This window comes from Osmia lignaria, chromosome 5 (genome assembly GCF_051020975.1).
Source record: "Osmia lignaria lignaria isolate PbOS001 chromosome 5, iyOsmLign1, whole genome shotgun sequence".
NCBI lineage: Eukaryota > Metazoa > Arthropoda > Insecta > Hymenoptera > Megachilidae > Osmia > Osmia lignaria.
Genome location: NC_135036.1, coordinates 10756020 through 10780805, shown reverse-complemented (window position 1 = coordinate 10780805; position 24786 = coordinate 10756020). Strand labels below are relative to the sequence as shown.

The 24786-nt window shown below is 31.6% G+C and overlaps 5 protein-coding genes across 12 annotated transcripts; 2 read left to right on the top strand and 3 right to left on the bottom strand.

The window, feature by feature from the left end:
- Positions 1-1497: 1497 nt before the first annotated feature.
- LOC117604929 (uncharacterized) lies at positions 1498-10554 on the bottom strand. Of its 3 annotated transcripts, XR_004581533.2 has the most exons (16): positions 10415-10554; positions 8709-8806; positions 8534-8607; positions 8175-8448; positions 7191-8102; positions 6761-7121; positions 6537-6673; positions 6391-6471; positions 6146-6313; positions 5795-6070; positions 5521-5698; positions 4699-4989; positions 3105-3275; positions 2667-3032; positions 2254-2384; positions 1926-2066 (listed from the first exon to the last, which is right to left on the bottom strand). XR_004581533.2 is itself a non-coding variant. In XM_034325552.2 (15 exons), the coding sequence occupies exons 1-15, from the start codon at positions 10467-10469 to the stop codon at positions 1834-1836; spliced, it is 3675 nt and encodes a 1224-aa protein (XP_034181443.2). In that variant the 5' UTR covers positions 10470-10554; the 3' UTR covers positions 1498-1833. The 3 variants fall into 3 exon arrangements, 2 of the variants coding, with proteins under 2 accessions (XP_034181443.2, XP_034181444.2); XM_034325552.2 differs by lacking the exon at positions 2254-2384 and having other exon boundaries at positions 1498-2066; XM_034325553.2 differs by lacking the exon at positions 2254-2384 and having other exon boundaries at positions 1498-2066; positions 6767-7121.
- LOC117604933 (uncharacterized) lies at positions 10531-14681 on the bottom strand. 3 transcript variants are annotated; one of them, XM_034325558.2, is made up of 3 exons: positions 14082-14681; positions 12837-13788; positions 10531-12496 (listed from the first exon to the last, which is right to left on the bottom strand). In XM_034325558.2, exons 1-2 carry the CDS (start codon positions 14524-14526, stop codon positions 12839-12841), a joined length of 1395 nt encoding a protein of 464 aa, XP_034181449.2. In that variant the 5' UTR covers positions 14527-14681; the 3' UTR covers positions 10531-12496; positions 12837-12838. The 3 variants fall into 3 exon arrangements, with proteins under 3 accessions (XP_034181449.2, XP_034181450.2, XP_076544422.1); XM_034325559.2 differs by having other exon boundaries at positions 10531-13488; positions 13579-13788; XM_076688307.1 differs by having other exon boundaries at positions 10531-13788.
- A 90-nt stretch (positions 14682-14771) lies between these two features.
- On the top strand, positions 14772-18225 carry LOC117604932 (coiled-coil domain-containing protein 174). 2 transcript variants are annotated; one of them, XM_034325557.2, is made up of 2 exons: positions 14772-14912; positions 15671-18225. In XM_034325557.2, exon 2 carries the CDS (start codon positions 15701-15703, stop codon positions 17219-17221), a length of 1521 nt encoding a protein of 506 aa, XP_034181448.2. In that variant the 5' UTR covers positions 14772-14912; positions 15671-15700; the 3' UTR covers positions 17222-18225. The 2 variants fall into 2 exon arrangements, with proteins under 2 accessions (XP_034181448.2, XP_034181446.2); XM_034325555.2 differs by lacking the exon at positions 14772-14912 and adding an exon at positions 15375-15593.
- On the bottom strand, positions 17492-18751 carry Nse1 (SMC5-SMC6 complex component Non-SMC element 1). The gene is made up of 5 exons (XM_034325562.2): positions 18380-18751; positions 18154-18295; positions 17892-18087; positions 17704-17817; positions 17492-17632 (listed from the first exon to the last, which is right to left on the bottom strand). Exons 1-5 carry the CDS (start codon positions 18477-18479, stop codon positions 17513-17515), a joined length of 672 nt encoding a protein of 223 aa, XP_034181453.1. The 5' UTR covers positions 18480-18751; the 3' UTR covers positions 17492-17512.
- Positions 18752-18921: 170 nt separating this feature from the next.
- Positions 18922-23176, top strand: CaMKI (Calcium/calmodulin-dependent protein kinase I). 3 transcript variants are annotated; one of them, XM_034325560.2, is made up of 8 exons: positions 18922-19700; positions 20401-20535; positions 20631-20705; positions 20776-21038; positions 21114-21254; positions 21714-21840; positions 22261-22298; positions 22404-23176. In XM_034325560.2, exons 1-8 carry the CDS (start codon positions 19591-19593, stop codon positions 22826-22828), a joined length of 1314 nt encoding a protein of 437 aa, XP_034181451.1. In that variant the 5' UTR covers positions 18922-19590; the 3' UTR covers positions 22829-23176. The 3 variants fall into 3 exon arrangements, with proteins under 3 accessions (XP_034181451.1, XP_034181452.1, XP_076544423.1); XM_034325561.2 differs by having other exon boundaries at positions 18930-19700; positions 22261-22348; positions 22443-22778; XM_076688308.1 differs by lacking the exons at positions 22261-22298; positions 22404-23176 and having other exon boundaries at positions 18930-19700; positions 21689-21834.
- The last annotated feature ends 1610 nt before the right edge of the window (positions 23177-24786 follow it).

Sequence of the window (24786 nt, the reverse complement as noted above, 5' to 3'; positions counted from 1 at the left end):
TCAAATGAAACAATCAACATTCAGCAATAAAATTAGGATAGCTTCATTGTAATTTTACATTTGTTTGAGTATATGATAAAAATTTCTGCAGAAAGATCGTGTGAAAAATTTTGGATAAGTAAAAATACGTGTTAAGTACTTCCGAATATGAAAATCAGTTTTTATTAAATAGAGTATTATCGTAAAATAAGATGCAGATTTGACAATAGTCCATGAATTCCGTAATTCAATAAAACTATTTAAACGTAATTTCATACATGTTAACAAAATACAAATATACAAAAATATGTATGTTATTAATTTTCAATATCGTGGTAAATTTTTTAAATGTTCTTACTCGGTTTGAAAAATTCTCATACCTTTTAAATTAGGAAAAATTGTAATTTTAGACAGTCGTTGCACGTCTTTAATATAGTTTAATTATGAACCACGTAACGGATCAAAAAATGAAGAAAAAGAAAAACAAGAATCTGTATTATTATTATTATTCATGTTATAGATCGAATATAAGTATTATGATTGTACGAAAAATGTAATCACAAAAATAACAAGTTAATTGTAAAGCAAACACATATTGGCAGCAATGTTGACATTAAATTTGTAAACGTGTTCTATATTTGTTTCGCCTTTCTATAACTGATGGAATGTTCTTTCTTTCTTCCATGAATATTCACTCATTATACATTTCTTCCCTTCTCCAAATGCTTTTTTTACTATCTATCTGCCAAGGTTGCATTGGAATTGTTTTTATTCTAACTTTCACTTTCGAACATGATAATAACACTGTACCCTCACATTTCTACAAAGTATATATTATATTTATTTTCTTAATATATGCAAGACTTGATGAGTACTTGCTTTCATTATCTCATTTCGTACGTTCAGTTTCTTCATACGATCGCATTATCCATAATAATATAAGTAGAATATAATATATGACATTTTTTCTCTGTATATGTAACTGTACTCGTGGGTGCTGCAATTTGCAACTTCTTGTTTTTGAAGGTTTTGACAATATTATTTACCTAAAGGACTTTGCAAGCTTTATAATAAGAAAAAATAAATGGTCAGAAAAACATTATCTAATTAATTAAATTATATTACTATTTATTAATAAGCTACATACTAAAAATTCAAGAAATTTAAATAATTGTAGTTATTGAAGTATTATCATAAGGATACTGTAATTTACAAATAAAAACTTGCTGTCCACACTTAGGCAAATAATCTTCGCGTTACTACCGTGTTTAGAAACTATGCATAGTAAAATAGTACTTTGCTTCCTCATAGTCAATAGTAAGAATCTTCATGTTCTTCAGTCTTATAAGCAATAATTTTTTTGTTTTAAATAGAAAGCTGTTCATTTCTTGTCTGTAAATGGCTCATTTTCTTGTAATTATTTTCAATCCTATACCACATTCCATATCTTCTGCACACTTATAGCTTTTACTTAACGTATCTTGTAAAATTTCTTACAAACAAGTCGAAAGATACTCGAAAAAAAAAAAAAAAAAAAGAAAAAAGAAAAATAAACGATATTCCCATAGAAAGGAAATACTACTCAACTGATCTTGTATTGTGTCCGAAAATGTTTCTGACCAAACTGAATGTTACTTCACTAAACCTTTCTTCCACTAAGGTTCATTACCTAAATGACTTTGCAAGCAGGACTTTTTATGTTTCACTTAAATAGACTTCTTCTTTTCTGAGAGAATCTTCATACTGTTTAATATGAAAAGCCATCTAATTTAAAAGATATAGTTTGTTAGAGCAATAATCTGCCGATGGAATCCTGTGCTTGCAATTGAACATATGAAAAGGTACAATATTAATCTAATTATGCACTGTAGTCGATGCATGTTGAAGTCTTTCTAATTCTTCCAGTGATAAAACATTTGTCTGCACAAGCTCGGGAAGCTTACCAGCTCGAGCCTGAGCGAGAAGTTCTGGACTAAACCATCGTGCTAATTGATTTGAAGTATGCGAAAGATCTCCACCGTTATGCGGAGGTGATGTTTGACGACCTATGGGCATGTTCAACTGCTGCGACCGCATTACTCGCCCATCTGTGAAAAATATTTATCAAATTTATCTACAATGTTCATTGTATATCAGAAGGAAATTTTTCACATAAATAGATAACATAATAATGCCTCGATTTACGTGAGAAACATGAAAAAAAGAAACATAAATATTATTCAATGATCCAAATATGTTATGAGAATGAAGTACAACCTAAATTAAACTCATTACTTTAAGTTTGATCCAAAGATAAATGCTGTTTAGACTTGGTTTAAATAAGAGGGACAGCTAAAATGTGAGATCTAATTATTCCAATTTCTGAACACCATTGCATACGATTTGATTAGGCAAGAGGTAGACACCTGAAAATGTTTTAGAATAAAGAAAGTTAATGGAACAGTGTTAAGGAACATATGAAATGCGTATGTAGGAAGAAAATAATATAATTATGAAATGAATGCAATGTACACAAAAGATATTAAATTATCAATTTATGAATCACGTACATGAAATCATTTTAAATGAAGAAACGGGTTAAATTAATAAAACAGAATGAAAATTAATAAATACTGTTAAAACATACATTCATTTTTCCATTTCTTTTTTTTTTTCTTTTTTTTATTGAATTCGAATATTATGATTACCTGCACGATTGGAATTGTAGTTTTGATTTAAAACCATTTGCATTTGTGAGTTAAGAGTCCGGTGTTGTTGCTGTTGTGGTGGAGGTTGATGTTGCATATTAGCAAGATGCGACTGGGCCTGCTGTACCTTTATTTGGTTGTTTATAGGATTTGACCTCTGATTTATCATAGAATTCTGAGCAACATTGTATTGTGGAACATTGTGATGTGGTATAGAACTAGTCATAGTATGTTTGGAGCGTGCAGGATTACCATACACGCTTGAAACCGTTCTGTGTTGCTGCTGTTGCTGTTGGAAATCTGAATTTCCACTGTATTGGAAGTGATTACCGCCGTTACCGTCTCCACCTTTCACTATTGGCCGACCTGTAATAAATCACATACATAAAATATAATATGTAATAAACTTAAAGTCATTTTCTATATGGTTCCACATACCTGGATGTTGTTTAATAGTTGGATTTGACCATGTAGGTTGAACAGATTGTGGTCGTAGAGTATTATGTCGAGAAAGGACTGCTTGGGTCAATAATTGGACTGCAGACTGCATTTGTTGCATTTGTGATGTCTGAGACTGAACTCCCAACTTTGATGGATCATTAGTATTACCTATATTATAAAAATAAAAAAAGTATTAGATAAAATAGATTTAAAAGCAATATATTTATAATTAAGCCACATATTTAACTTCCTATTTTTTAAATTTATATCATGAATATATATGCAAAATAATACATAAATTTCATATATACAATATATTTCAAATTAAACTTTTACAGAATTTTTATTCCGTTTGTAACTTTAAACAATAACAAAGAAAAAGAAAAAAACGCTCTTTGTTTACATGATAAAATATTTGATAAAAAAATTGTATAATTCTAAATCAATAAAACAAAGAGAATAAAATAACAAATGTAAGTTACATAAATTTTAATATAATACTTTGCATTTCATCTAATCTGTATGTGTACCTATAGCTTTAAAAAAAAATAATAACAGTTGGTAGAAATACTACTTAATTCATAGTACATGCAATTTTCATGATCACATCAAGCCATAAAAATAAAAGCTGTAAAGCGCATGCATCAAAGTACAAAATGTTGCAAAGCATTCCAACATAGGAAAATGAAAATGTGTAAAGGGAAACTTAAAGCGTAAAGCGTGTTTATTAATTTTTATTTTAAAACTATTTCAACATATTTTTGTTTGTAATATGTTCATATATTAGTTTATAAAAAAAGAAATGTAATTTATAATATTAGTATTTGTATTCAAAACTAAAAAACAAAGTCCTTTTAATTTATGTAATTTCCCAAATTGTAGACCAGTTAGTTTTCAAACATATCAAAGGTGTCAAGCAAAGAAAAATGAAAGGAGAACAAAATTATCATTCCTCATTTTAATACAAAAATAAAAAAGGTAATTTTACATTAGATAATAGTCACAAATTTACGAGTCTTTTTTTATCCAGATCATGAAACATTTATAATATTTTAAATAACATCGTTTTGCGTATTTAATATCTCATTTTCTTCTATCTTCCCTATTATTTTATTATTATCGACTATTATCGTTTCAATTTCAAACTGTTCAGTTAATAGTTTGTCAAGAATAAGAGGACTATTATTATTAGTATCACTTATATCCAGTATAGTTGATTCTTTATCAGTTGTGTTCAATGGTCCTGTAGTTTCACTACTAACTTTATTTTCCTCCGTCGTATTTAAACTGGAATTATTATTTGTATCTGATTGCTGTTGAAAAGAACAACAATACTTGTCTTTCAACGCGGACTCTTCTACTTCTATATTCCCGTTATTATTTAATTCGACCGAGGTACTAATCTTTAACACACTATCATGCTTTTGAAAATTATGATTAGTAAGCTGAGTTGAAACGTCAGAAGAAGGAGATGTTTTTGTGTCAGTATTTTCTTTGCGGTGAAATGTGTTACGATATTTGTTACGATTATCATTAAGTATAGAAGAAAATAAAAAAGTCGATTCTAATCGATGATTGGACTGATTCGCACCATCAGGTTCCTTATCAGCAGTCATTTTACGTAACACCGATGTTGGGGTAAAAGCAAGTGGTGTTGGACTCATGGTCTGCTTCGCCGGAGAGTTAACAGGACTTGACGCTCTTTGCTGAGCTTGTTGCTGTTGCTGTTGCTGTTGTTGTTGCTGCTGCTGCTGCTGTTGATCTTGCCGCTTACGGAAATTCTCACGTTGTTCCTCCAATTTTTTCTTAATTAAAGCACTTTGCATTATAGATTGAGCATGCATAACAATCTCCCGCGGTGAGGGAACTCTATGCTGCATCACTGTTAAAACAGCAAAAGATCAAATATATTTTGAATAAGCTAATTATCATCCTACAAATTCGTTAAAATCTCCCTAGAACTTTTATAAGGTGCAAAAACAGTAACTTCTCGTAATTATCATAATTTATATATTGTTTAAACGTTTCTCTCATTTATATTAAATTTATTTGATTTTATGTACACTGTAATAAAGCCACGCAATAAAAGAATTAATCTTGGGTATTCTACCTGGATGCTGTACTGTTAAAGTACTGGGGCTAGCAGTCAAATTCGGAGATATTACTGAAGGTGGACAATAAGCTGCATTCCAAACATATGTATGTATAATATATTTGTACTATGATACTATCAGTATTCTTAACAAAACTACTGAATATTTAATAACCAGAATATAGTTTACAAGAAAGCACAAAATAAATATAATAGTTAGATATGAAAAATGAATGAAAAAAAGAAAACCAAAGCATTTAAAATAAATTTCTTTACTGTACTTTCTATTTAGTTCCAGACAAGCTAATGAAATACACTTACCGTTATTCATAGGTGATGGAATCCTTTGTTGTAGCTGCTGATACAACATCTGTTGCAAGATATGATCTTGAGGAGTAGGTGCGCTAGGATGCGGACTTACTGTACGAGGGGTAGTACCCCCATAGATTTTTAAAATATTTACTAGAACTTCCCTGTGACGATGTTGCATTGCTGGATTCTGTTGTGCACATTATTGTAACAAAAAAAAAAATTATAAAGTCTGCTATATTGGAAACATTAAAGTGAGACACTTTTTATAGTTCAATAAGCCAACCTGGAGTTGTTGTATTAGATGCTGTCTAGTTATTTCCCCTTGCTGAAGACCTTGAATTATAGCTTGAGCTTCAGGTCGCTGTAGTAATTCTTGGCTGGTAGGAGCATTGTTAAGCATCATTTGCATTTCTGGAGGTACAGGGCTCATTCCTAACATTCGTTGATTACCCATCATCATCGGTAACATATCAGAGTGCTGTTGCTGCTGCTGCTGCTGCTGTTGATGTCGTTTTTGCTGCTGCTGCTGCTGCTGTTGTTGTTGCTGCTGCTGCTGTTGCTACGAGAAGAATGTAAACCGTTTACACGAGACATTATTTCTTCATCCTTTACAGAAACAATTTTCATTACCAACCTGTTGAATCTGCAACACTTTCATTAGATTTTCGTGTTGCACTTGTGCTTGATGCGGATGTTGGGTTGGCCCAAGAGATCCAACATGATTAAATGTCGTCGCATGCATTGGTTCCGGGACCGATTGCTGGGGGGCAATTGGTTGATTTTTCAGTTGAGAATTCAGCAACTGCAAAAATGCCACATTATCTTCTACAGAACAAAATACTGTGCAATTTCGATATTAAACAGATACGATTATCTTACTTGTATCAATGTCACAGGTTGTTTTTGAGAGATAGGGCCGTTTGCTGCTGGTATAGCTTGTCCGCCAGTTACTTGAGCAAGCTGTATCCAGAGTAATATTTTACTAGTAATATAATAATATGAAATATACATACGTTAAAAATTACCAATTTCTTAAAAGCGGAGAGATCTTCTTCAGTCTTATTTACACGAGGTTGATCATTTGAAGATGTGGGGGGAGGAGCACCACCTCGCATACGTGCTTCTAATTCCTCCAGGCTATGCACAACCTTTCCACCGACTTCTATAAAAAGAAAATTTCAACATCGTATACATTTATATTGAAAAATATAAACTATACAATTGAAGAGATAAAATAAATATAACATACTCTCACCCATATCTTTAATAGATGCGCTCTTCATCAATGGTACACCAGTATTAGCAACATCCCCTTGTCCGTTCTGCGTTGATTTGTTTCCACGCTGCAGCATTTCCAGCAGTTTTACTCCAGTAGCGGATGTAGTATTATTTGTTGTCGTGGTATTGGCAGGAGAGATAGGAGTGAAATAAGTGTTAGATTCAGTGACTGATGGAATTTGAATATTTGGCTCGGTAATATCATTCAGAAGATTATTCAGTATATCATCTTGTATTGAAGTCCGGCGACTATCCAGCTGTTGAACTGGACTTTCTCTTTTAAACCATTGACTAAACCGGGAACAGGAACCTCCGTTCGAGCCAACTCCATTCTGTGTAAATAAAATCTAGTTTTCATACAGTGGTTCTACGTCGATCAAAGATAGCTGTAATTTACTTACTGTCAGAAGTCCAGGAACCCCAGGTAACGTGTCAGATTTCAGAAACTCATCAAGATTGAAATCAGGATGGCTGTCTTCTTGATTTTGATTAACAGTACTAGAGTTATCCGTACCCGCAGTTTCGGAACTCTGTTCGGTTACAGCGCTTTCGTTCGAATCGTGATTCGCTGCTTTCTGCGTAACAGACGACGATTCGTGTTGTTCGGAAATAGGTGAATGTGGTGCAGCTACGTTTATAGGTTGATCCATGGTGGTCGGCGTACTACGTCCCTTCGGACCGGCTGAATTATCGTTCTGCTTTTCATCTTTCTCCAATGAATTCTTCTTACCACGTTTCTTCTGAACCGGAGTTTGTTTCTTACTTTTGTTACTATTATTACTACTGTTGTTGTTGTTCAATGCCTTCTCCTCAGGAATATCCTCGAAACCTCTTAATTCAATGGTGTCATGCTGAGACGTTGGCCCGGATATAAACCATTCAGGTTCATCCGCATCGTTACGATTTTCGCTGTAAGTTCGTCTCCGATCGTTGCTGAATCTTCGCTCCCTTCCACGATCTTTATCACGATCTGATCGATGATTACGATCGTTCCGTTCAACACCTCTCTCCCGATCACGCTCCCTTTCTCTGTCCCTCTCTCTATAGTCGCGACCAAATGATCTTCGTTCGAACCGTTCGTTTCGGTCATCCCGATCACGCAAATTGTCGCGTTCCCGTTCCCTGTCCCTCACATTCTCCCGATCCTTTCCGTCACGCGTGTCTCTGTTATCGCGATCGCGAATAGAAGCACCACCGCTTGCCCCGGGACGAAAAGCAGGCTCGAGCTTTTCGTTTTCCGGTCTGAAGTCCCATATATCCCGAGTTAAAATTCTACCACTTCCGATTCGTCGAACGGATTCTCTATGGCCCACCTGTAAATTGTTTATCGTGTAAGCGATGTCATTCTATATTTCTACAATGTTTGCTATCGTTAGGTTCCTTACCGATGATACCTCCGCTTTTCCTATCGGACTTTCAGGACGTCGATTCGACGGTTGATTCACATTAACGAAACAACCTGAATTAAAACTTCTACGTTGAGGACTCAAAACTATACCATCCTGTTCTTTCCGAATACGTTCTCGTGGATCTCCGTTCCGACGTTTATTATGGCTTTCGGTTACTTGATCGGCACGGCCGGCTCTTTCATCCTTCGGAAGTGTATCGCTTCGCTTCCTACCCGAATGCCAACGTTCTGGATCCCATACTCCGCGCGAACTTGATCAAAATGAATCGATACAATTTAGAAGGGATAACAATGAAATTTTTTATACAGGAGTAATTCTTCGTTTATAAGACATACTTATTGTACGAGATGTCTAAGAAATCAGGCCTCCGCTTAGATAACGGCAAACTCTTTATCACCATTAACTCCTCCTAAAATGAATTCGTGTAAGATTAGTTCGTCGCGCTAATTAAATATATATACATATATTTTTTTTTTTTAAGTTAACAATAACAAGTAATTTATATTATACCCGGGAATATTGGAATTGAGGTCTTGAACGGCCCACTTCCATAATTGAAGTGTCGGTTACCTCCCCAGCTACCGACATGGATATAATTGCTTCATCTCCTAAAAATTATTTAAAAAAAAAAAAAATCAAAAAATATAAATTTTGGTAATTATACTTATTTGATTAATCAAGTATTTATGCATATAACATGAACATCAAATAACAATTTTCAATCGAAATTCGTTAAAAACGTAATTACTTCGATTTGTGTACAAACTTTCGTATAGGATAAATTGTTTTGCTTTCAACGTTTGCGTAGGTATTCGGGGAAGATTTGAACGCGCGATGTTTCTGTTGTTCTCTTCGTAATGAAGAGCAGAAATATATGAACCGTATATTAGCAATGTACTTACGAAAGGTCACTCGCTTAATGGCATTGACAGATTTATTTTTACGAAACCATCGACAAGACCTGGTTTGCATAACCAGAGTTGCGTCTAGAAAAGGAGATCCTGTGGGTCCTACCAGCGGACGTTTACGTGGTCGCCGGTACCAATTCGAACCGGTGATATGGGATTCTAATTTCATCTTAGCGAAATTTCAATATTATCTTTCTTTTACAAACGAACACCTTCGACTGTCCTAAGCAGTCAAATATTTATCAACCGAAGGACGAGGACGGACGACGAACTACCGTTGAAATTCCTTAACGAAGATTATATTCGTAAAATAATAGAAAATAATGTCGAGATGTACGGTTTAGGAAGGAAATGAAACACGACGTCTTTTATATATCAAAGAATATTCACTCGATAGGAACTTGATATTCGGATTTAACGAACAATATTTTTATATATACGTTGCGAACACGTGATATATTCGTACGAAATTAATTCATCGATTCGATCCGATCCGATTTATTCCTTTGATTATGAACAATGTAATTTCTTTGTCCCGTATAATGTCTCTAAGAAATTGAATTCTTAATTTTAATAGATACTACACGTTGTACGGTACGGTACAAACTGACTAAATACCGGCCGGTTTTTAGGCGAACAGTTTGTCTACAATCCAATCAAGTGTGTCCCTGAGAACGTTATTGTCAACTTCAGGTCTCATTGGTTCTGTTTGTAACACGTTTGAAAGAAATTTCTAACTGATATTTTCGAAACATTTAAAACGAAAATTACTTCTAAGTATAATTATTAGAGAATTACGATATTTATTTTGAGCATTTTTCATGAACATTATTTTTTTTTATAACCATAATAGTTTTCAATTAATACATTGCGTACACTCTAGGACAATAATGGTTTCTTGCATTTCAACATTAATGTATTTATTAGTCCTTGTATACTACAAATAATTCAATAATTATGATACCTAAGAAATATTAAAAAATTTTTAAATAAATATACCAGGAATAAAAAAGTAAATACTAAGTATGTAAATAGTACACAGATAGCTTTGATACATCTTGAAATCTGCATTCTATTTCATTTTTTTCATTGATAAGTTGAACATTTACAGTGAAATAATCACTTCTATGTTGCGATATGAGAATCTATACAAACCTTGACGAAGCTATTAATAAAACAATTGTACACACAGAAGTAAAGAAATTGATATGAAATTTTGGATGAAAATTCAAATGGAAAGTATATCAACAGAATATTGTACATATAATTAATATGCCTAAATATAAAGGAAACTAGTGAATCTCCTACCTTCATCTTTTGGAGTTGGTAGTTGCTTGTCATTTGTCACAGATTCCTGAGACATTCTGCTCTTGATCACCTTTATTCTTTGAACAAGGTAAATTCACAGCACTCACTATACAGACTTTTATTATTTTTTTTTTTTTTCTAGATCTTTTATGTGATCTATCTACGTCTCATATGCCATACATACGTATATCTAATTGTAGAGTTTATATCTAGCTATATACCTTAGTACTGTTTAGTATCACAGACTGGTTTTCCCTTCTATATTTTAGTTTATCTTTTAAGCGAGGAAAAAATTTCAATAGGACAAACGATCGTTCTTTAACTGCCCCTATAGTTCTAATATAGACAGCTCGGCCACTCTCACTCGTTGAAAAGAGAAATGAAGAAAAAGTGTTTACGTGCTACGAGTATACGAGTTTACACACGTTAATACAGAACGCAAACGCAAAATAAAGAAATTAATTGCGTGAGATTCGAAGCACGTGTTTCCCAAAATCATTTCATTACTTCGACACGTCCTCTTCCAATTACTATTAATCCATCGATTTATCACACAAAATGTACACACACAACACTAATTCACTGCTATGCAAAAATAGAAAATGGCGCACGATCCCCACTTCCGCCGTTGTTTCTCACTGCTTCCTCGATCCACAACGGACAGCGTTCTAAGCTTACTACAATCTTATAGATAGCACTACGTCATCTGTATGTAGAAGCATTATGTGGCGACAATCAAATGCAAGCAATATTATAAACCAAAAAGTCTCTAGATCAATTAGTTCGTAAAAAATAGGTTAGAGTTAGGTCGAAATTGAACCTGGTTTTCGGAACACTGTATGTATTATTTGTTCAATGAATAATACTTGTCATACGACGTGTTTTCGTTCATTCAGCGCAGCTTCGTCTGCGCAAACGCATTATGGCACTGCGCAGTATACCCAGTGGCCTTATATTCAGTATAGTCCCCGACCTTCAATGCGATCGTTTGCTTCGCTTAATCATATGTACATACATACATTTGTGTCCACCGTATATATGACCACGAAGTTAGAAATAAGACGTAGTTGGCCTCCCTGAGCTGCGCAAAACAGGTATGTTCTCTTGTTGAACGAAGAATACATTCTATTGTAGATGTGTAAGGAATCCACGAAAGAAACCGATATCAAGTTTTCTTTCCCGTTATTGAGTATATATTCAATGGTATACATGTGTAGCGTAGAAAATAAAATAGAAAGTATAGCGATATACTTTAAAGTATAGATGGTTATTTTTTGACAAATGCTTTGAAAAAATAGATTGATCCATATCGCAAGATATCGATCATCACAATAGCGTTATCTTGTTAGCGCCATCTTGTTAGATATTTGTTATAAAAGATTACCGCCAAAATTTGTGCTAAACACTCGTATTTAATAAAGAAAAATCATAGACATTTTTTATGAATAAAAGATATATTAATTTTGATACATTGTCATCCTATAATCCATAAACGTCCCGCATAGTGGAAAAGAAAATCAATACTGAATTTTAATACAAATACAACATGTTTTTAATACTAACAATGAATTTTAATTAATTACAAAAGCATAAGAAAATCAAAATACATTTTTAACTAAAATCAGAAGCCAGAATAACCAATTGTCTTTATATAGATATACCTATTATATTATATCAGCAAGAATATAATTAAAAAAACAATACATTTTTGTCAAACATTGTAGTAAAAACTGCCAAAAAAAATGAGCTTGCTCATTTTTTTTTTAATCATTTTTAAATATTTCCTTAGTTCTACTTTGAAGTACTCAACCAATAATCATGTAAATGTAATAAAACATTATTAGTAATGATAGTATTAATTCTAGAATGACAGTGCATGTTAGTTTAATATACTATGTAATATTAAAAAATATGATTTATTAATTACTTTTCAATCTTAAAAATTTTGTAACATTTTTTAAAGAATTAAATGAAACACAACATCGAAAAACACTGGCATTCTAGCGTTAAAAATGATTGAAACTCGTGAAGACTGATGGAATGTTCAATGTTGTTCAGACTATACTAGCCATATTCTTTTCCCTGAAACTCAAGATAAGTAAACTACTTTAAATACATTATATCACTAAATAAGTGCTTACATTTGTAATTGATGATAACTTTTTCTCAACTATAAGTCCTTATGTTAAGAAGTGGATGTTCAAACCTATATTCTGCAAAGTACTTTATGGAAAATACAAATAAATATTTTTGAAACAATAAGAAACCAAAGTGTATTGATAAAATTTTACAACAGGTGTGTTGATGAATATTTCTAAACTTGGAAATACTCCTAGATATTTTTATCTTTATCAAATATATTAAAATATTAATGATATATTTTTCTTTCAAAAAACAGATTAAATAAAAGCAGAACATTCACCGTTAATTTTCTTCTTCGTGTACCGTTGTGCTCAAATCATCTTGATTTACTTCGTTTTTAATTGTGATGGTCTCATTTATTTTGTTTTGTTCTACTTCAGCACCTTGTTCTTTGTCATCATCATCTTCCAATGACTTTTGTACATTGTTATTGCTTGTTAGAATTTCAGCTGAATTTAATGCATTCTCCTCTGCAGCGGAATTCTCTGAAACCTTTTCCCCATTTTCATTATTTACTATAGTTGTACCAGCTCCTTTCTTTCCTCGTCCTCTTTTGGCAGCTGTTGTTGATACATTTTCCTTATTTGTTTTCTTTTGTGTGTCCTTAACTGCTTTTACTGTATCGCTATCCTCTTCATTTAAGGCAGCATCGCCATCTTCGTTCAAAGCAGCATTACGATTACCACCTTTACCTCGAGTTTTGGTAGCTCTCTTTTGAGGAGCAGCTTCCTCTTTCTTTTTCAGATTTCTTCCTTTCTTCTGTGGTTGAACCAATTCTGTTGCTTCTGACTGATCATTCTCCTCTTGATTTTCATTATCGCTAGTATTTATTGCTTCCGAAGATGATTCCTCTGTTACTTTTGATTCATCGTCATCTTTCGATGTATCTTCTACAGTAGCTCCATTTTTACGGCCTCTTGTTTTTCTGGCAACTGTTTTTGTAACTTTATTATCTGTTTTTTTAGCTGCTTTTGCAGTTGTATTTATTTCTTCTGTCTTATTAATATCATTTTTAGACTTACTAGTAGTAGTGGCTTTACTTTTATTAATGGAAACTTTGTTCTTTACATCAACATCCGCGTTAGCTTTTTTTTTTGTCGCTTTTGCTTTGCTTTCTTTTGGACCTGTATCAACATTTGCTAACCTTTTCTTTTTTGCAGCTGGTGCTTCTAGGCTTTCTACACTCTCAGTAACTGCTCCTTTTTTCGGTCTTCCTTTTGCTTTTGCCTTAGCTGAAACCATCAAATAATACAATTATATGTATTAAAAAGATATTTTAAAAATGCATAAGTTAGATATAATTCATTTTTTACTACATTTTTACATAGAAATATAGAAAGTGATTCGATTCCTTATGTACGATTGCACGTGTTTACTATCTAATCGGAAATTTATTATTACAAGATTATTAAGTTACAGCGAAACGGAAATAGTAAATTTCAATAAAAGTTGATGCAATTATAAATTATTTTTCATAGAAAATACACAATATTATTGATACTTTTAAGGAAGCTCAAAAACGTACGCTCTTCGTCCACATCCGTTCCCGCCTTTTTTGTTGTAGCTTTTGTACGTGTCCTTTTCGTTTCTGTTTCTTCAACAATCGTCGCAGTTTCTACATTTGTCAAAGTTAAGTTGATTTTCTCCTCGGTTTCTTTATTTTTCTTCGCTGCTGTAGATTTGATTTTCGTATTTGTTTTTATAGCGGTCGACGCATTTTTAGGTGGTTGCAATATCTTATTCTTTGCTTTTGCGTTCTTAGTCGCGACGGAAGTCGTGTCTGGGACTTCAGTTTGCTCGGTTTTAGCCGATTTTGCAGCTCTTGGTAATCTAATTTGTTTTTCCTCGTTGTTTTTAGTCGTAACCTTTGAGACGGTTTTCTTTCTTTTCGGCGGCGATACATCGCCGGCTTCCGCGGCTCTGTCTACAACCTCCGAATCGGAATGCTTTACAGGTTTACGGGGTGCCATTTCGTTCAACGATTACGATAATTATTTCAAACAGATTTCGACGCAGTTGATTAATTATAACTTCGTACTATATTTATGAGTCTAAAACAACAAATCAGCCACGGATGTCGCACCTATTCACTTTAGATTACTAACCGGTGTCCAACGTGCTGCAGTTATGAGTGTTCGTACGTTACATGACTAACATAGTAGCAGATCGGCAGCTTCACGTTTCAAATAGCTTTGATAATCGACATTCGATTTTTGAATCGAGAAATGGCGTCGAGATATTAATTTAGAAAATTTTACGATAATTTTCTAATATTTAAATAATTGCACAATACGTTGCACGACCTCCGCTAAATTATCGTTATCGGACATCATTTAAAAATCAAGCCTAAAGCTTTGTAAGTTTGCACCCTTTATACACGATTCAAAATCGTTTAGTTATAAATTTATAAATTTATAAATGTTTATATTTATGTACAATGTTATAGTATCATGGTTTAATTTATTTTTGATAAAATAATTATATAAAAGAAAACGAAGTCTCCACTTTCCTTTTACTCATCTATAATCCATTTATGTGTTGAACTACTTGATTACTATGAAAATTATTATTAATATGAATATAATTGATACATTTCTATCTATATATTTATTATTTTTCGTATATTATACACTTATGACAATAAAATACTCAAGCGTACGCTAAAATTACGTATTTTAAAAAGTTTGATATTATATTGTAAAATAATACTCCCTTAAATAACAAATGTAAAAGTTACTTATACAATATTTATAATCATTAAAAATGCTTTTAAATTATATAAATAGATAGGATTATGCGATATTTATTTATTTTTGTTCATTTCTGCCGATTAAACATAAACAAGCGTTCCAAATAGGTGTGCGTTACTTGACGTGACATTCTTTATATGAATTGTTCATGTTTACGCATATTTATAAATATTGAATTATTAAATATATACGATTCATAATTGTATGAAATAAAATTGAAAAGCGTATTTTAGTATGTATTGGAATTTATTTGACATACCAAATAGAATTATAAATACGATTCAATTGTAAGTATTAAAATACATACCATTATAACCTAAAATTTCATATAAATAGATTTTAGTACAATGTTATTTATTTATAGCAAAATCTTCTTTTAAAATACATTTCAACAATGAATAATACCAAAAAGATCAACGTGAATTTTTCATCTTTGGTGGGTTTAAAAACAGAGTTGTTAAGAAAGCAACATGAAGTGAACGAGGCAAAATTAAAGTCAGAAACCACTCAGGTTGATTTAAAGCTAAAGAAGAAACTTAAAAAAGTTAAGAAAAAGAATGTTGATAGAAATTTAGATAAATCAGAATATATTGAAGATGTTAGTACTCATAAAAAATCAAAATTAATGTTAGAAGCAAAAGCAAGATTGTATAAACAGTTAAAAAGATCTAGAACCAATAATGATAATTTTCTTGTTGATTTTAAAAGCAAATCAGATGAATCTGAAGAAGAAATATCACAAAAAGAAGAAGACAATGAAAATGATGTAACTTTTGGAAATGAGGATGATTGGGTAGAGTATGAAGATTGTTTTGGTCGTACAAGAAAATGTTTACGCGAAGATCTACCTCTGATGCAAGAGAAAGATAAATTAGTAAAACAACAAATTGTAAATGAGAAGGGCATTGACTCAAAAACTAAAGATAATGTTGAACAAAGTATTATAGAAGATGAAAAAGAACCAGAAATAGAAGTTATGAGAAGAAAATGGGAAGAACAGACAAAGAAATTGGCTGACAAAGCAAATATACATTATCAGGATGTTTTGTTTGACGAGGCTAGAACTCATGGTGTTGGTTACTATGCATTTTCACAAAGTGAAGAAGAGAGAATGAAACAGCAAGAGAATTTATTAAATTTAAGAAAAGAAACAGAACGAAAACAGAAAGAAATAAAAGAACTTAAAGATTTGCGGGAAAAAATGGAATATAATAGATTGAAAGCAGCTAGAATTAGGCAGCGTATCAGAGCTGGGTTACCGGTAGATACAATAGAAGAAGAAGAATTTAAACAAAAGAATGACAATGAATCAAACCAAGATAAAGTAGAACGTGAATCCAGTGTACATGCAGAAGAAAAACCAGTTGGAATTAATGATAATAAAGAGAAAGAAGGTAATGAAGAAGACGAGGCAGTGGTTAAAGAAAATAAAATAAAGGCTTTAGGAGAACTTCTGGGCAAAAGAACTCATTGGTACGAAATGTCACAAGAAGAATGGGTTGATAAATGTAGAAAAGAAAGAGTTACTGAATTTGCTCCAGTATACAGCGATTTCAAAAGTGGTGGTTATTTAAATTCTGAAAATACTGATGAATCCTCAAATCATCAAGAGCACCAGAAATCTAATTCAGATCAAATGCTTATTCAGAATGATGAAATTGATTTAGATTCTTATTATATACCACTTCCTCCTACTTTGGTAACAAACAGTTCTACTGCCGAGTGTGATAAGAATACTTTAATTAGAAAAAAGGATAATGATCATAGTTCACATCAAACAATTGATACTACACAGTATGAATCTAATAATATAATAGAAGATCAAGTGAAACCTACTGCAAACATAGATGAAGAGAGCATATTGGCTGGTTTACGATATTTGAGAGAAAAATTTGAAGAAAGTCAAAATAGTTAAGGCGTTATATAGCATCGTTAATTGTACATATCTGTAAATACTTGTACTTTGTGCAAGCGCATATATAGCATTTCTGCGTATAATTTAAAAAATAAATATTTTAAATAATAATTATTTATATCAAATACATTATAAAACATGATATATTACGTTTATTACATTTTTATTAAGTATTTATGTTTCATTCACATTTTGATCTGTTCATATAAAACGCATATCGATAATATTTAATTAAAAAAATATATTTTTATTTCAAAGTATAAAATTAATACTTTAAACTGGTAAAGAAGCTTAATCAACATCTGTAATGACACTGTTACAATTAGGACATTTCACACGGTTGTGAATCATGGCAAATGTATTTAAACAGTATAAGTGCAGTAAGGCTTCACAGTAATTACACTTGTTTCCCTAATTAAAAAATGAAAATATTAATAATTAGTAAAATTATATAATTAAACATTTCTCTTACAAGAACTTACATAAAAGATAACTTGTTTACAAAGGCAACAGGTGCTTAAATTATTTTCATAAGTAGCTCTAAAGTATGGCATTAACTCTGTTATACTTCTTACACCTAAATAATAATAACCATCCTGTAAATAGTACAGAAAAATAATTCTATTGATACAATCATGTTTGATTTATTGTATTAAAATTTTACCAGTACCTTATAAACCAACCATTGTCTTTGAACTATATCATTTAAAAATTCTTCAGCATCTGTTTTTGATAATTTTACATCTGGGGAAGAACAAAAATTTAAACATATTGTACTTTGTACACATCTAATGCTTGATGTGATAATTTCAGAAAATATATTCCTTAGTAATGCCAGTTGTGCTTCTGAAAATTCAGTCTGAAACCTATAAAATATTGATAATTTTAATAAAAATGTTTAAAAATGTTTTTATTTAATATTCAGTATATACCTGGTTACTTCATCAAGTACGGTACTTATTAAAATCCAATACACCTGACCGGTGATTTCACATTGTCCTTTTCTAATTAACATATTTAAAGGGTGTAATTGTTCATTTATCCTATTTATTACTGCCGACACGTTATCAGTATCTAAAATGCATAGTTTTCTCCATAACATAAAAAAATTGGGATATATAAAAAATCAAATTAAAAGTTAAATAAAAATGTATGTACCAAATAATTTAATAACTAAATCTTTTGCTTTATTTTCATCTATAAAACCTTCGTGTATAATAGTTTGTAGAATTATTTTGTGTTGTTGATTATAAGCCATTTTGTTAAATTACCGCAATTAACGTATATGTAAATATATATGTAATTTTTTAAACAAAGACCGTGAAGATTATTTTCCACTTAGGTATGCGATTCCATAGAATTCAATTTAATATTCGAAACGTGATTATTTCTTAAACTGATTGCTAAGCAACTATTAAGTAAACACGCATGAATCGAACATAAATAATCGTGTTGTAAAATATAACCAATAAAATTTACAAATATTTTTGAAACGTATTTTCACTTCAGTATTACTCAATTTATATGTCAAGAAATATATAAATTGCATTTAAAATTAACTTACAAAAAAATCACCTTTTTTAGAAAATTATGTTCTTTATATTATACATAAAACAAAATAAAAGATTGTAATATTGCAGTAACGATTTTATATTCTTTACGAAACTTGATAATACTTATTTAAGAATTATTGATATACCAATGTTATTTTTTTTTTTATGTGATCGCATTGATGGGTGTAACGAGTTCGAACGTTGAAGAAAAATAGAAAGAGAAATGGCAAATTAAAATTTCAAGATTATAATCCCAGATAGGGTATTATAAAATGCGTTCATCTGGAATAAGAAAAGGAAATATCGCAATACGATAAAGTGGGGTAGCTAGTGGGGTCTAGTAAGTACGTGTACGCATCAGAGCTATCTGCTGCATAGTACAAGCTGTACCGTGAGGGCGCGAGGCCGCGACCCTGAGCCCGATACGCGGAATAGAACGTTTCGGTAGCGGAATAGTGTGCGGAACGAATACGTGTCAAACTCTCGCGGTCCACGGATAAGCTTAAAGTGGAGCATCGTAGTGCACGGGTATCCGCTATCGTTTACGTGTAGAAAGGTCGAGAGTTCATGATCATTCACTGCTTTGAAACGATGATTTTACGAAGCGTTTGACGACGATCTTTTCTTTACTATCACTGCCGAATGATCAAAAACTACGAACAATTTTCGTTCTTCTTTACGGTTCCCTTTGACGAACATATAACCTGTTAACGATCAGCATCGTCTACTGAGTCAGAAATTTTCAATTTAGAATTTAGAATTTAGAGAGTTCAATAAGTGTGCGTGCCATTGAATTGTGGATACGAGAATCCGAAGATGCCGCTATTCAGTAAAAAAGATTCCAATAAAAAGATCAAAAAGGATGGGAAAGATGACAAATCGCCGTCTGTCGAGGACAAATACGTCCTCAAGGAGTTGCTTGGAACGTATGTATTTGGCTTTGTTGCGTGGACAAAAAAAGTAATAGAATACGATTCAGTTCGGATTCTTGTCTTTCTTTTACATTACGCATAAGATTTACAATGAAATAAATAAAATACATTAAACAACCAAAAATTATAATTTTATATGTTAAAGATCATTGTTATTATTTGCTGATGAAATTTATGTATGAGATTATGTAAATACCATTATCTTTTAATTACCAGATACATTGGAATTATATGACTGATTTAGTTTTGTTACTTTTTGGCAACAATTTAATTACTTGTATATACATGTAGCAAATTTTGACTAGACTTATTTGCATATTATTATTAGAATGTTTAAATTAATATTATACTTATATTAAAACATTTTCATTTAACTTAATTAAATTACTTTTTTATATAAAATGTAATATCAAATATGTATGTATAATACTGTACAATATACACTAATTGTCGTATTACCATTGTAAAAAAAAAAATATGAAATACAATTAAGTTAATTACATATGGTTCATTATTATGTTGAAAGTCTGGAGGCTGAAGGACATGTTATAACAATGAATATGAATAGGTGCATAAGTCTTGGAGCATTGTTATGTATATTATGATGATATATATCCAATATTTTTTTATTTTCTCACCAATAAATGGATCATTATATATTATATACACATATAATTTATTTATGTTTTTTTAGGGGTGCTTTTTCTGAGGTACGTCTAGCAGACAGTAAAGAAAAACCTGGGCAAATGTTTGCTGTGAAAATTATTGATAAAAAAGCATTAAAGGGAAAGGAAGACTCTTTAGAAAATGAGATTAGAGTGTTACGAAGGTAAAATGTGATAATGTATATAGGAGAACTATAGAATTAATAAATAAAATTACATGTTCCTTTTTATAATTTAATTATGAATGTTCTGATTGTAGGTTAACACATCCAAACATTGTTCAGTTACTGGAAACATTTGAGGATAAGCATAAGGTTTATTTAGTTATGGAGTTGTAAGTATTTCTGTTTATACATAAATTATCATAATACAAGTTAGAAACTTTATTTAAACTTTTGCATTAGGGTTACTGGTGGAGAACTGTTTGATAGAATTGTTGAGAAAGGTTCATATACAGAGAAAGATGCCTCAGGTTTAATAAGACAAGTTCTTGAAGCTGTGGATTACATGCATGATCAAGGTGTTGTGCACAGGGACTTAAAGCCTGAAAACCTTTTATACTATAGTCCTGATGAAGATAGTAAGATCATGATTAGTGATTTTGGCTTATCAAAAATGGAAGATTCTGGTATCATGGCAACTGCTTGTGGTACACCCGGATATGTCGGTACGTTTGAAGTTTGTCCAATTACATATACAGATTCATTTAATACTAAAAAGGAGATATTCCTTGTATTTACAGCACCAGAGGTCTTAGCACAAAAGCCGTATGGGAAAGCTGTTGATGTATGGAGCATAGGAGTTATTTCATATATTTTATTGTGTGGATATCCACCATTTTACGATGAAAACGATGCTAACCTGTTTGCACAAATTTTAAAAGGTAATAAAATTATTCTTAGGCACATGTTTTTAACATTTGGAAGGACTATACTATCACTTCAATTTAGGTACTACGTTTAGGATCAACAAGCACATGCAGCTGTTCATTAACTTGAAATTTTCATTTTTAAGGTACTATTCTAGTTTTTGTATGCTGCTATGTACATGCTAGTGTAGTAAGTAAATGATAATTTTGTGTGCGTCCGCGTTTTTTTTTTTATGAAAGTCATTAATTGTCAGAAACTAGCATTTAAAAATCTAGTCCTAGTATAATAATTCGGTAATAAAAAAAAGATACTCTTAAAAAAGGTTTTTGTAATGAATTATGTGAAACGAATCTTTACGGAAATACAGTGTGAAATTAACAGTACTTCTTCCAAATAAAACATTTCATTTAAATGAAATAATTTCATAATAAAATCGTCTACTCTATAGCAAGAAGCTAACCAGATTGTTATAGGTGAATTTGAATTTGATTCGCCGTACTGGGACGATATCAGCGACTCCGCAAAGGATTTCATTCACAAATTGATGTGCGTCAACGTCGAAGTGCGTTACACTTGCAAGCAGGCCCTTGCACATCCTTGGTAAGATTACAATTGCACTCAAATATTGCACATCCATTTATCTTATTCGAAATTATAATGTTTTTTAATAACAAAATTATATTGAAAATTAGAGTGTATTTGTGGGTTCCAACTTTTGAAAAATTGTTTTTTAAAATTGAAGCAGTAAAAATTACAGGAACAGAATTGCCTTTAATAATAAGATATATATATATATGTATTGGAATAAGTAAGTAAAAGAATTATACATATCTTGTCATCCACTAATATAATCCATTTACAATGATATAAAAGAATAAAGTTTCCTTGACCTCATATTAAAATTCTCAATAATTCTCATAAGTAAATATGTTAATTTTCTAACACAATTTGTCAACGTCTAAACATAACTGTAAAAATATTTCGTCTCTAATGTAGTATCATGTAATTGATTTTTTTCAGGATCTCCGGCAACGCAGCCAGCAATAAGAATATCCATGGTACTGTATCGGAACAACTTAGAAAGAACTTCGCCAAATCAAGGTGGAAGGTTAGTACGATCGAATGATTGCTTAAAGGTCTGATTGTATGTGTTTGCTCGCCAGGCTCCGTAGGAAAGTCTTCCTCTTCTCTCATGGTTGCAGCAAGCCTATCACGCAGCCACGGTCATACGTCAAATGCAACGGCTGGCGCTCAGCAGCGGCCAGCAGCAGCAGGGCCCAGGGTCAACAGGCCCCTCCAGCGTCAACCCCACGCCATACCCCGATCAATCGCAATCCAACCCCAGTCATCAACCCAGATCGGTGGAGCCTCAGATCAATCTAAATTGAAGGAAATACGGGAGCCACCATTGCCCGTGTCAAGCTTGGTGGTCTCGAATCCTGTTCCCATTCCGATCAGTCCAAACTCACCATTATACTTACGCAACAAACGCTTCAAGCTGTGGGGTAGCACACGCACCGCTCTGTCTACTCTTTTTCAAACAAACGTATCGTATCTTAGAAAGCAAAGAAAGTATAAAAAAAGCTGAGTTGCGCCGCTAAAACTTTCTTCTATGAAAAAAAATATAGAAGTTGCCGGGTTGGCAACTTTATTCTCTTGTCGAATATTATTCAAATTGGCAAGAGTTTGTATAGATCCCAGCTAATCTGTTTTTCGTTGTGGTATCCTGTGACACGGTTACCACTGGTTATGTACATTACCAACTTATATAAACAGCCCGCACGATATAAGGCGATTTTTCGAATCGAATAACTTTTCGTTCATCGCCCCTTCTCGTTTCGCAAGCTTTATTCGAACAAAACTTATAAATAGATCTTCACTACGTTGGTACATATTCACGATAAAATTTAATATGTAGCCGTTAATAGAAATTTACGAGGATGCGTTAATGATATTGATTTGATCAAGTAAGATGTAGTTACGTATTTAGATGAATTAATGCAGATTATCAAGTTTTCATTGTACGAGAAAAATCTTGCTGGATCAAATCTGTTAATGTGTACAGAGATAACAAATGTGACCAGTACAACGACAAGTTTTTATCTTTTATAAAGTTTGGTGTAACGAATAGTGGTTGTTTAGATGATTCTTTTTTCTTTTTCAATGTAAAAAATCTTACTGTTTCCTGAAAAATATCTCTTTAATTGCCAGAAATCGGTATACAAACTTATTGCCCGGTACTTTTTCAAAAATACACAATACAATGGACATTTTGAAGTGTGAAACAAAAGACAAAATTAATAACAAGCTTTTATAAAAGAGATTAAATAAGTATCAAAGATCTTGCTATACTTTTGTTGCGAGACTGTGTAAGATCTGATTTTTATAGATACCCGTCTTTATGTTTCACCGTTAAACTAAAATATATATTTTATTTTATGAGATAACTAAATCTAACATGTTTATAGCAAGTCATGTACAGTACACTGTATTACAAAATGTACATTGTGTATACAGATACACCTTCTGCTACATAGTGATATTGATACATTCTAAGAACTCCAAATCAGAATTCTATTACCTAGATCTAACTGTATGTATACATATATATCACTCAACGGATATTTTTATCAATATGTTGTATTGAAATTTCACGAAAAGTGTACATAATTCGTACATGATTTCCCCATCTGTCTGTCTGTAAGATGCAAATATAAAAAGTAAATTCTGTACTTTTATAATGTTTTTAAAAGGCAGCTCTTTTTTTTATGTTGATTTATGTTTTAAAATTTTATAGAGCTATTGTGTATATTCAAACAAATGAATGTACATACATATATTATTTTTATTAGTTATGTTTTTTATAATGATCAATATCTTATAAAGAACTTGATACAAAAATTTTTTTATTTAATATTTTGTTGCATAATTGTGTAAGTTACAAACAATGAAAATACAATGTCGCTATTTGTATTTGTATCTTATATATATATAAAAAAGAAAAAAATGGTTGATTATATACAGTACTTAGTATATATTTGAATTGTAACAAATACTTCAACGAAAAATTCGAAAATACTTTTAGTACTCGGTGGTATTACTTTATTTTTTTACGAATGATTGCAAACAAGTGCAATAATACTATGATCTTGTGATAACGATATTACTATGGTCTCTTACTCAATGATAAGTCGAATATAAACTATCACTAATGAATGTTAATTTTTAAAACAGAAATAGAATACAAAAACACTTAATTGGATTGTATAAATAATTTTTCACAAATAATCACATTTCAGTGTTTTTGGAATGTTTTACTTAAAAGTATCTGATTTTATAATGTAGGTGAAGAAATCCGTTATGTAGCGATGCGGAAATTGTATTCAACAAAATTTGATGTTTTTCGTGTCTTTTTAAACGTGCTTTTAAATAAATCTAAATTACATTCAATGGATCTAAATATCATGTGTTATATACTCGGATAGAGAAAATTATTGCTATTTATCGAGCGGGCACTCCTTTTATCATAAACTAATATCTTTCTCT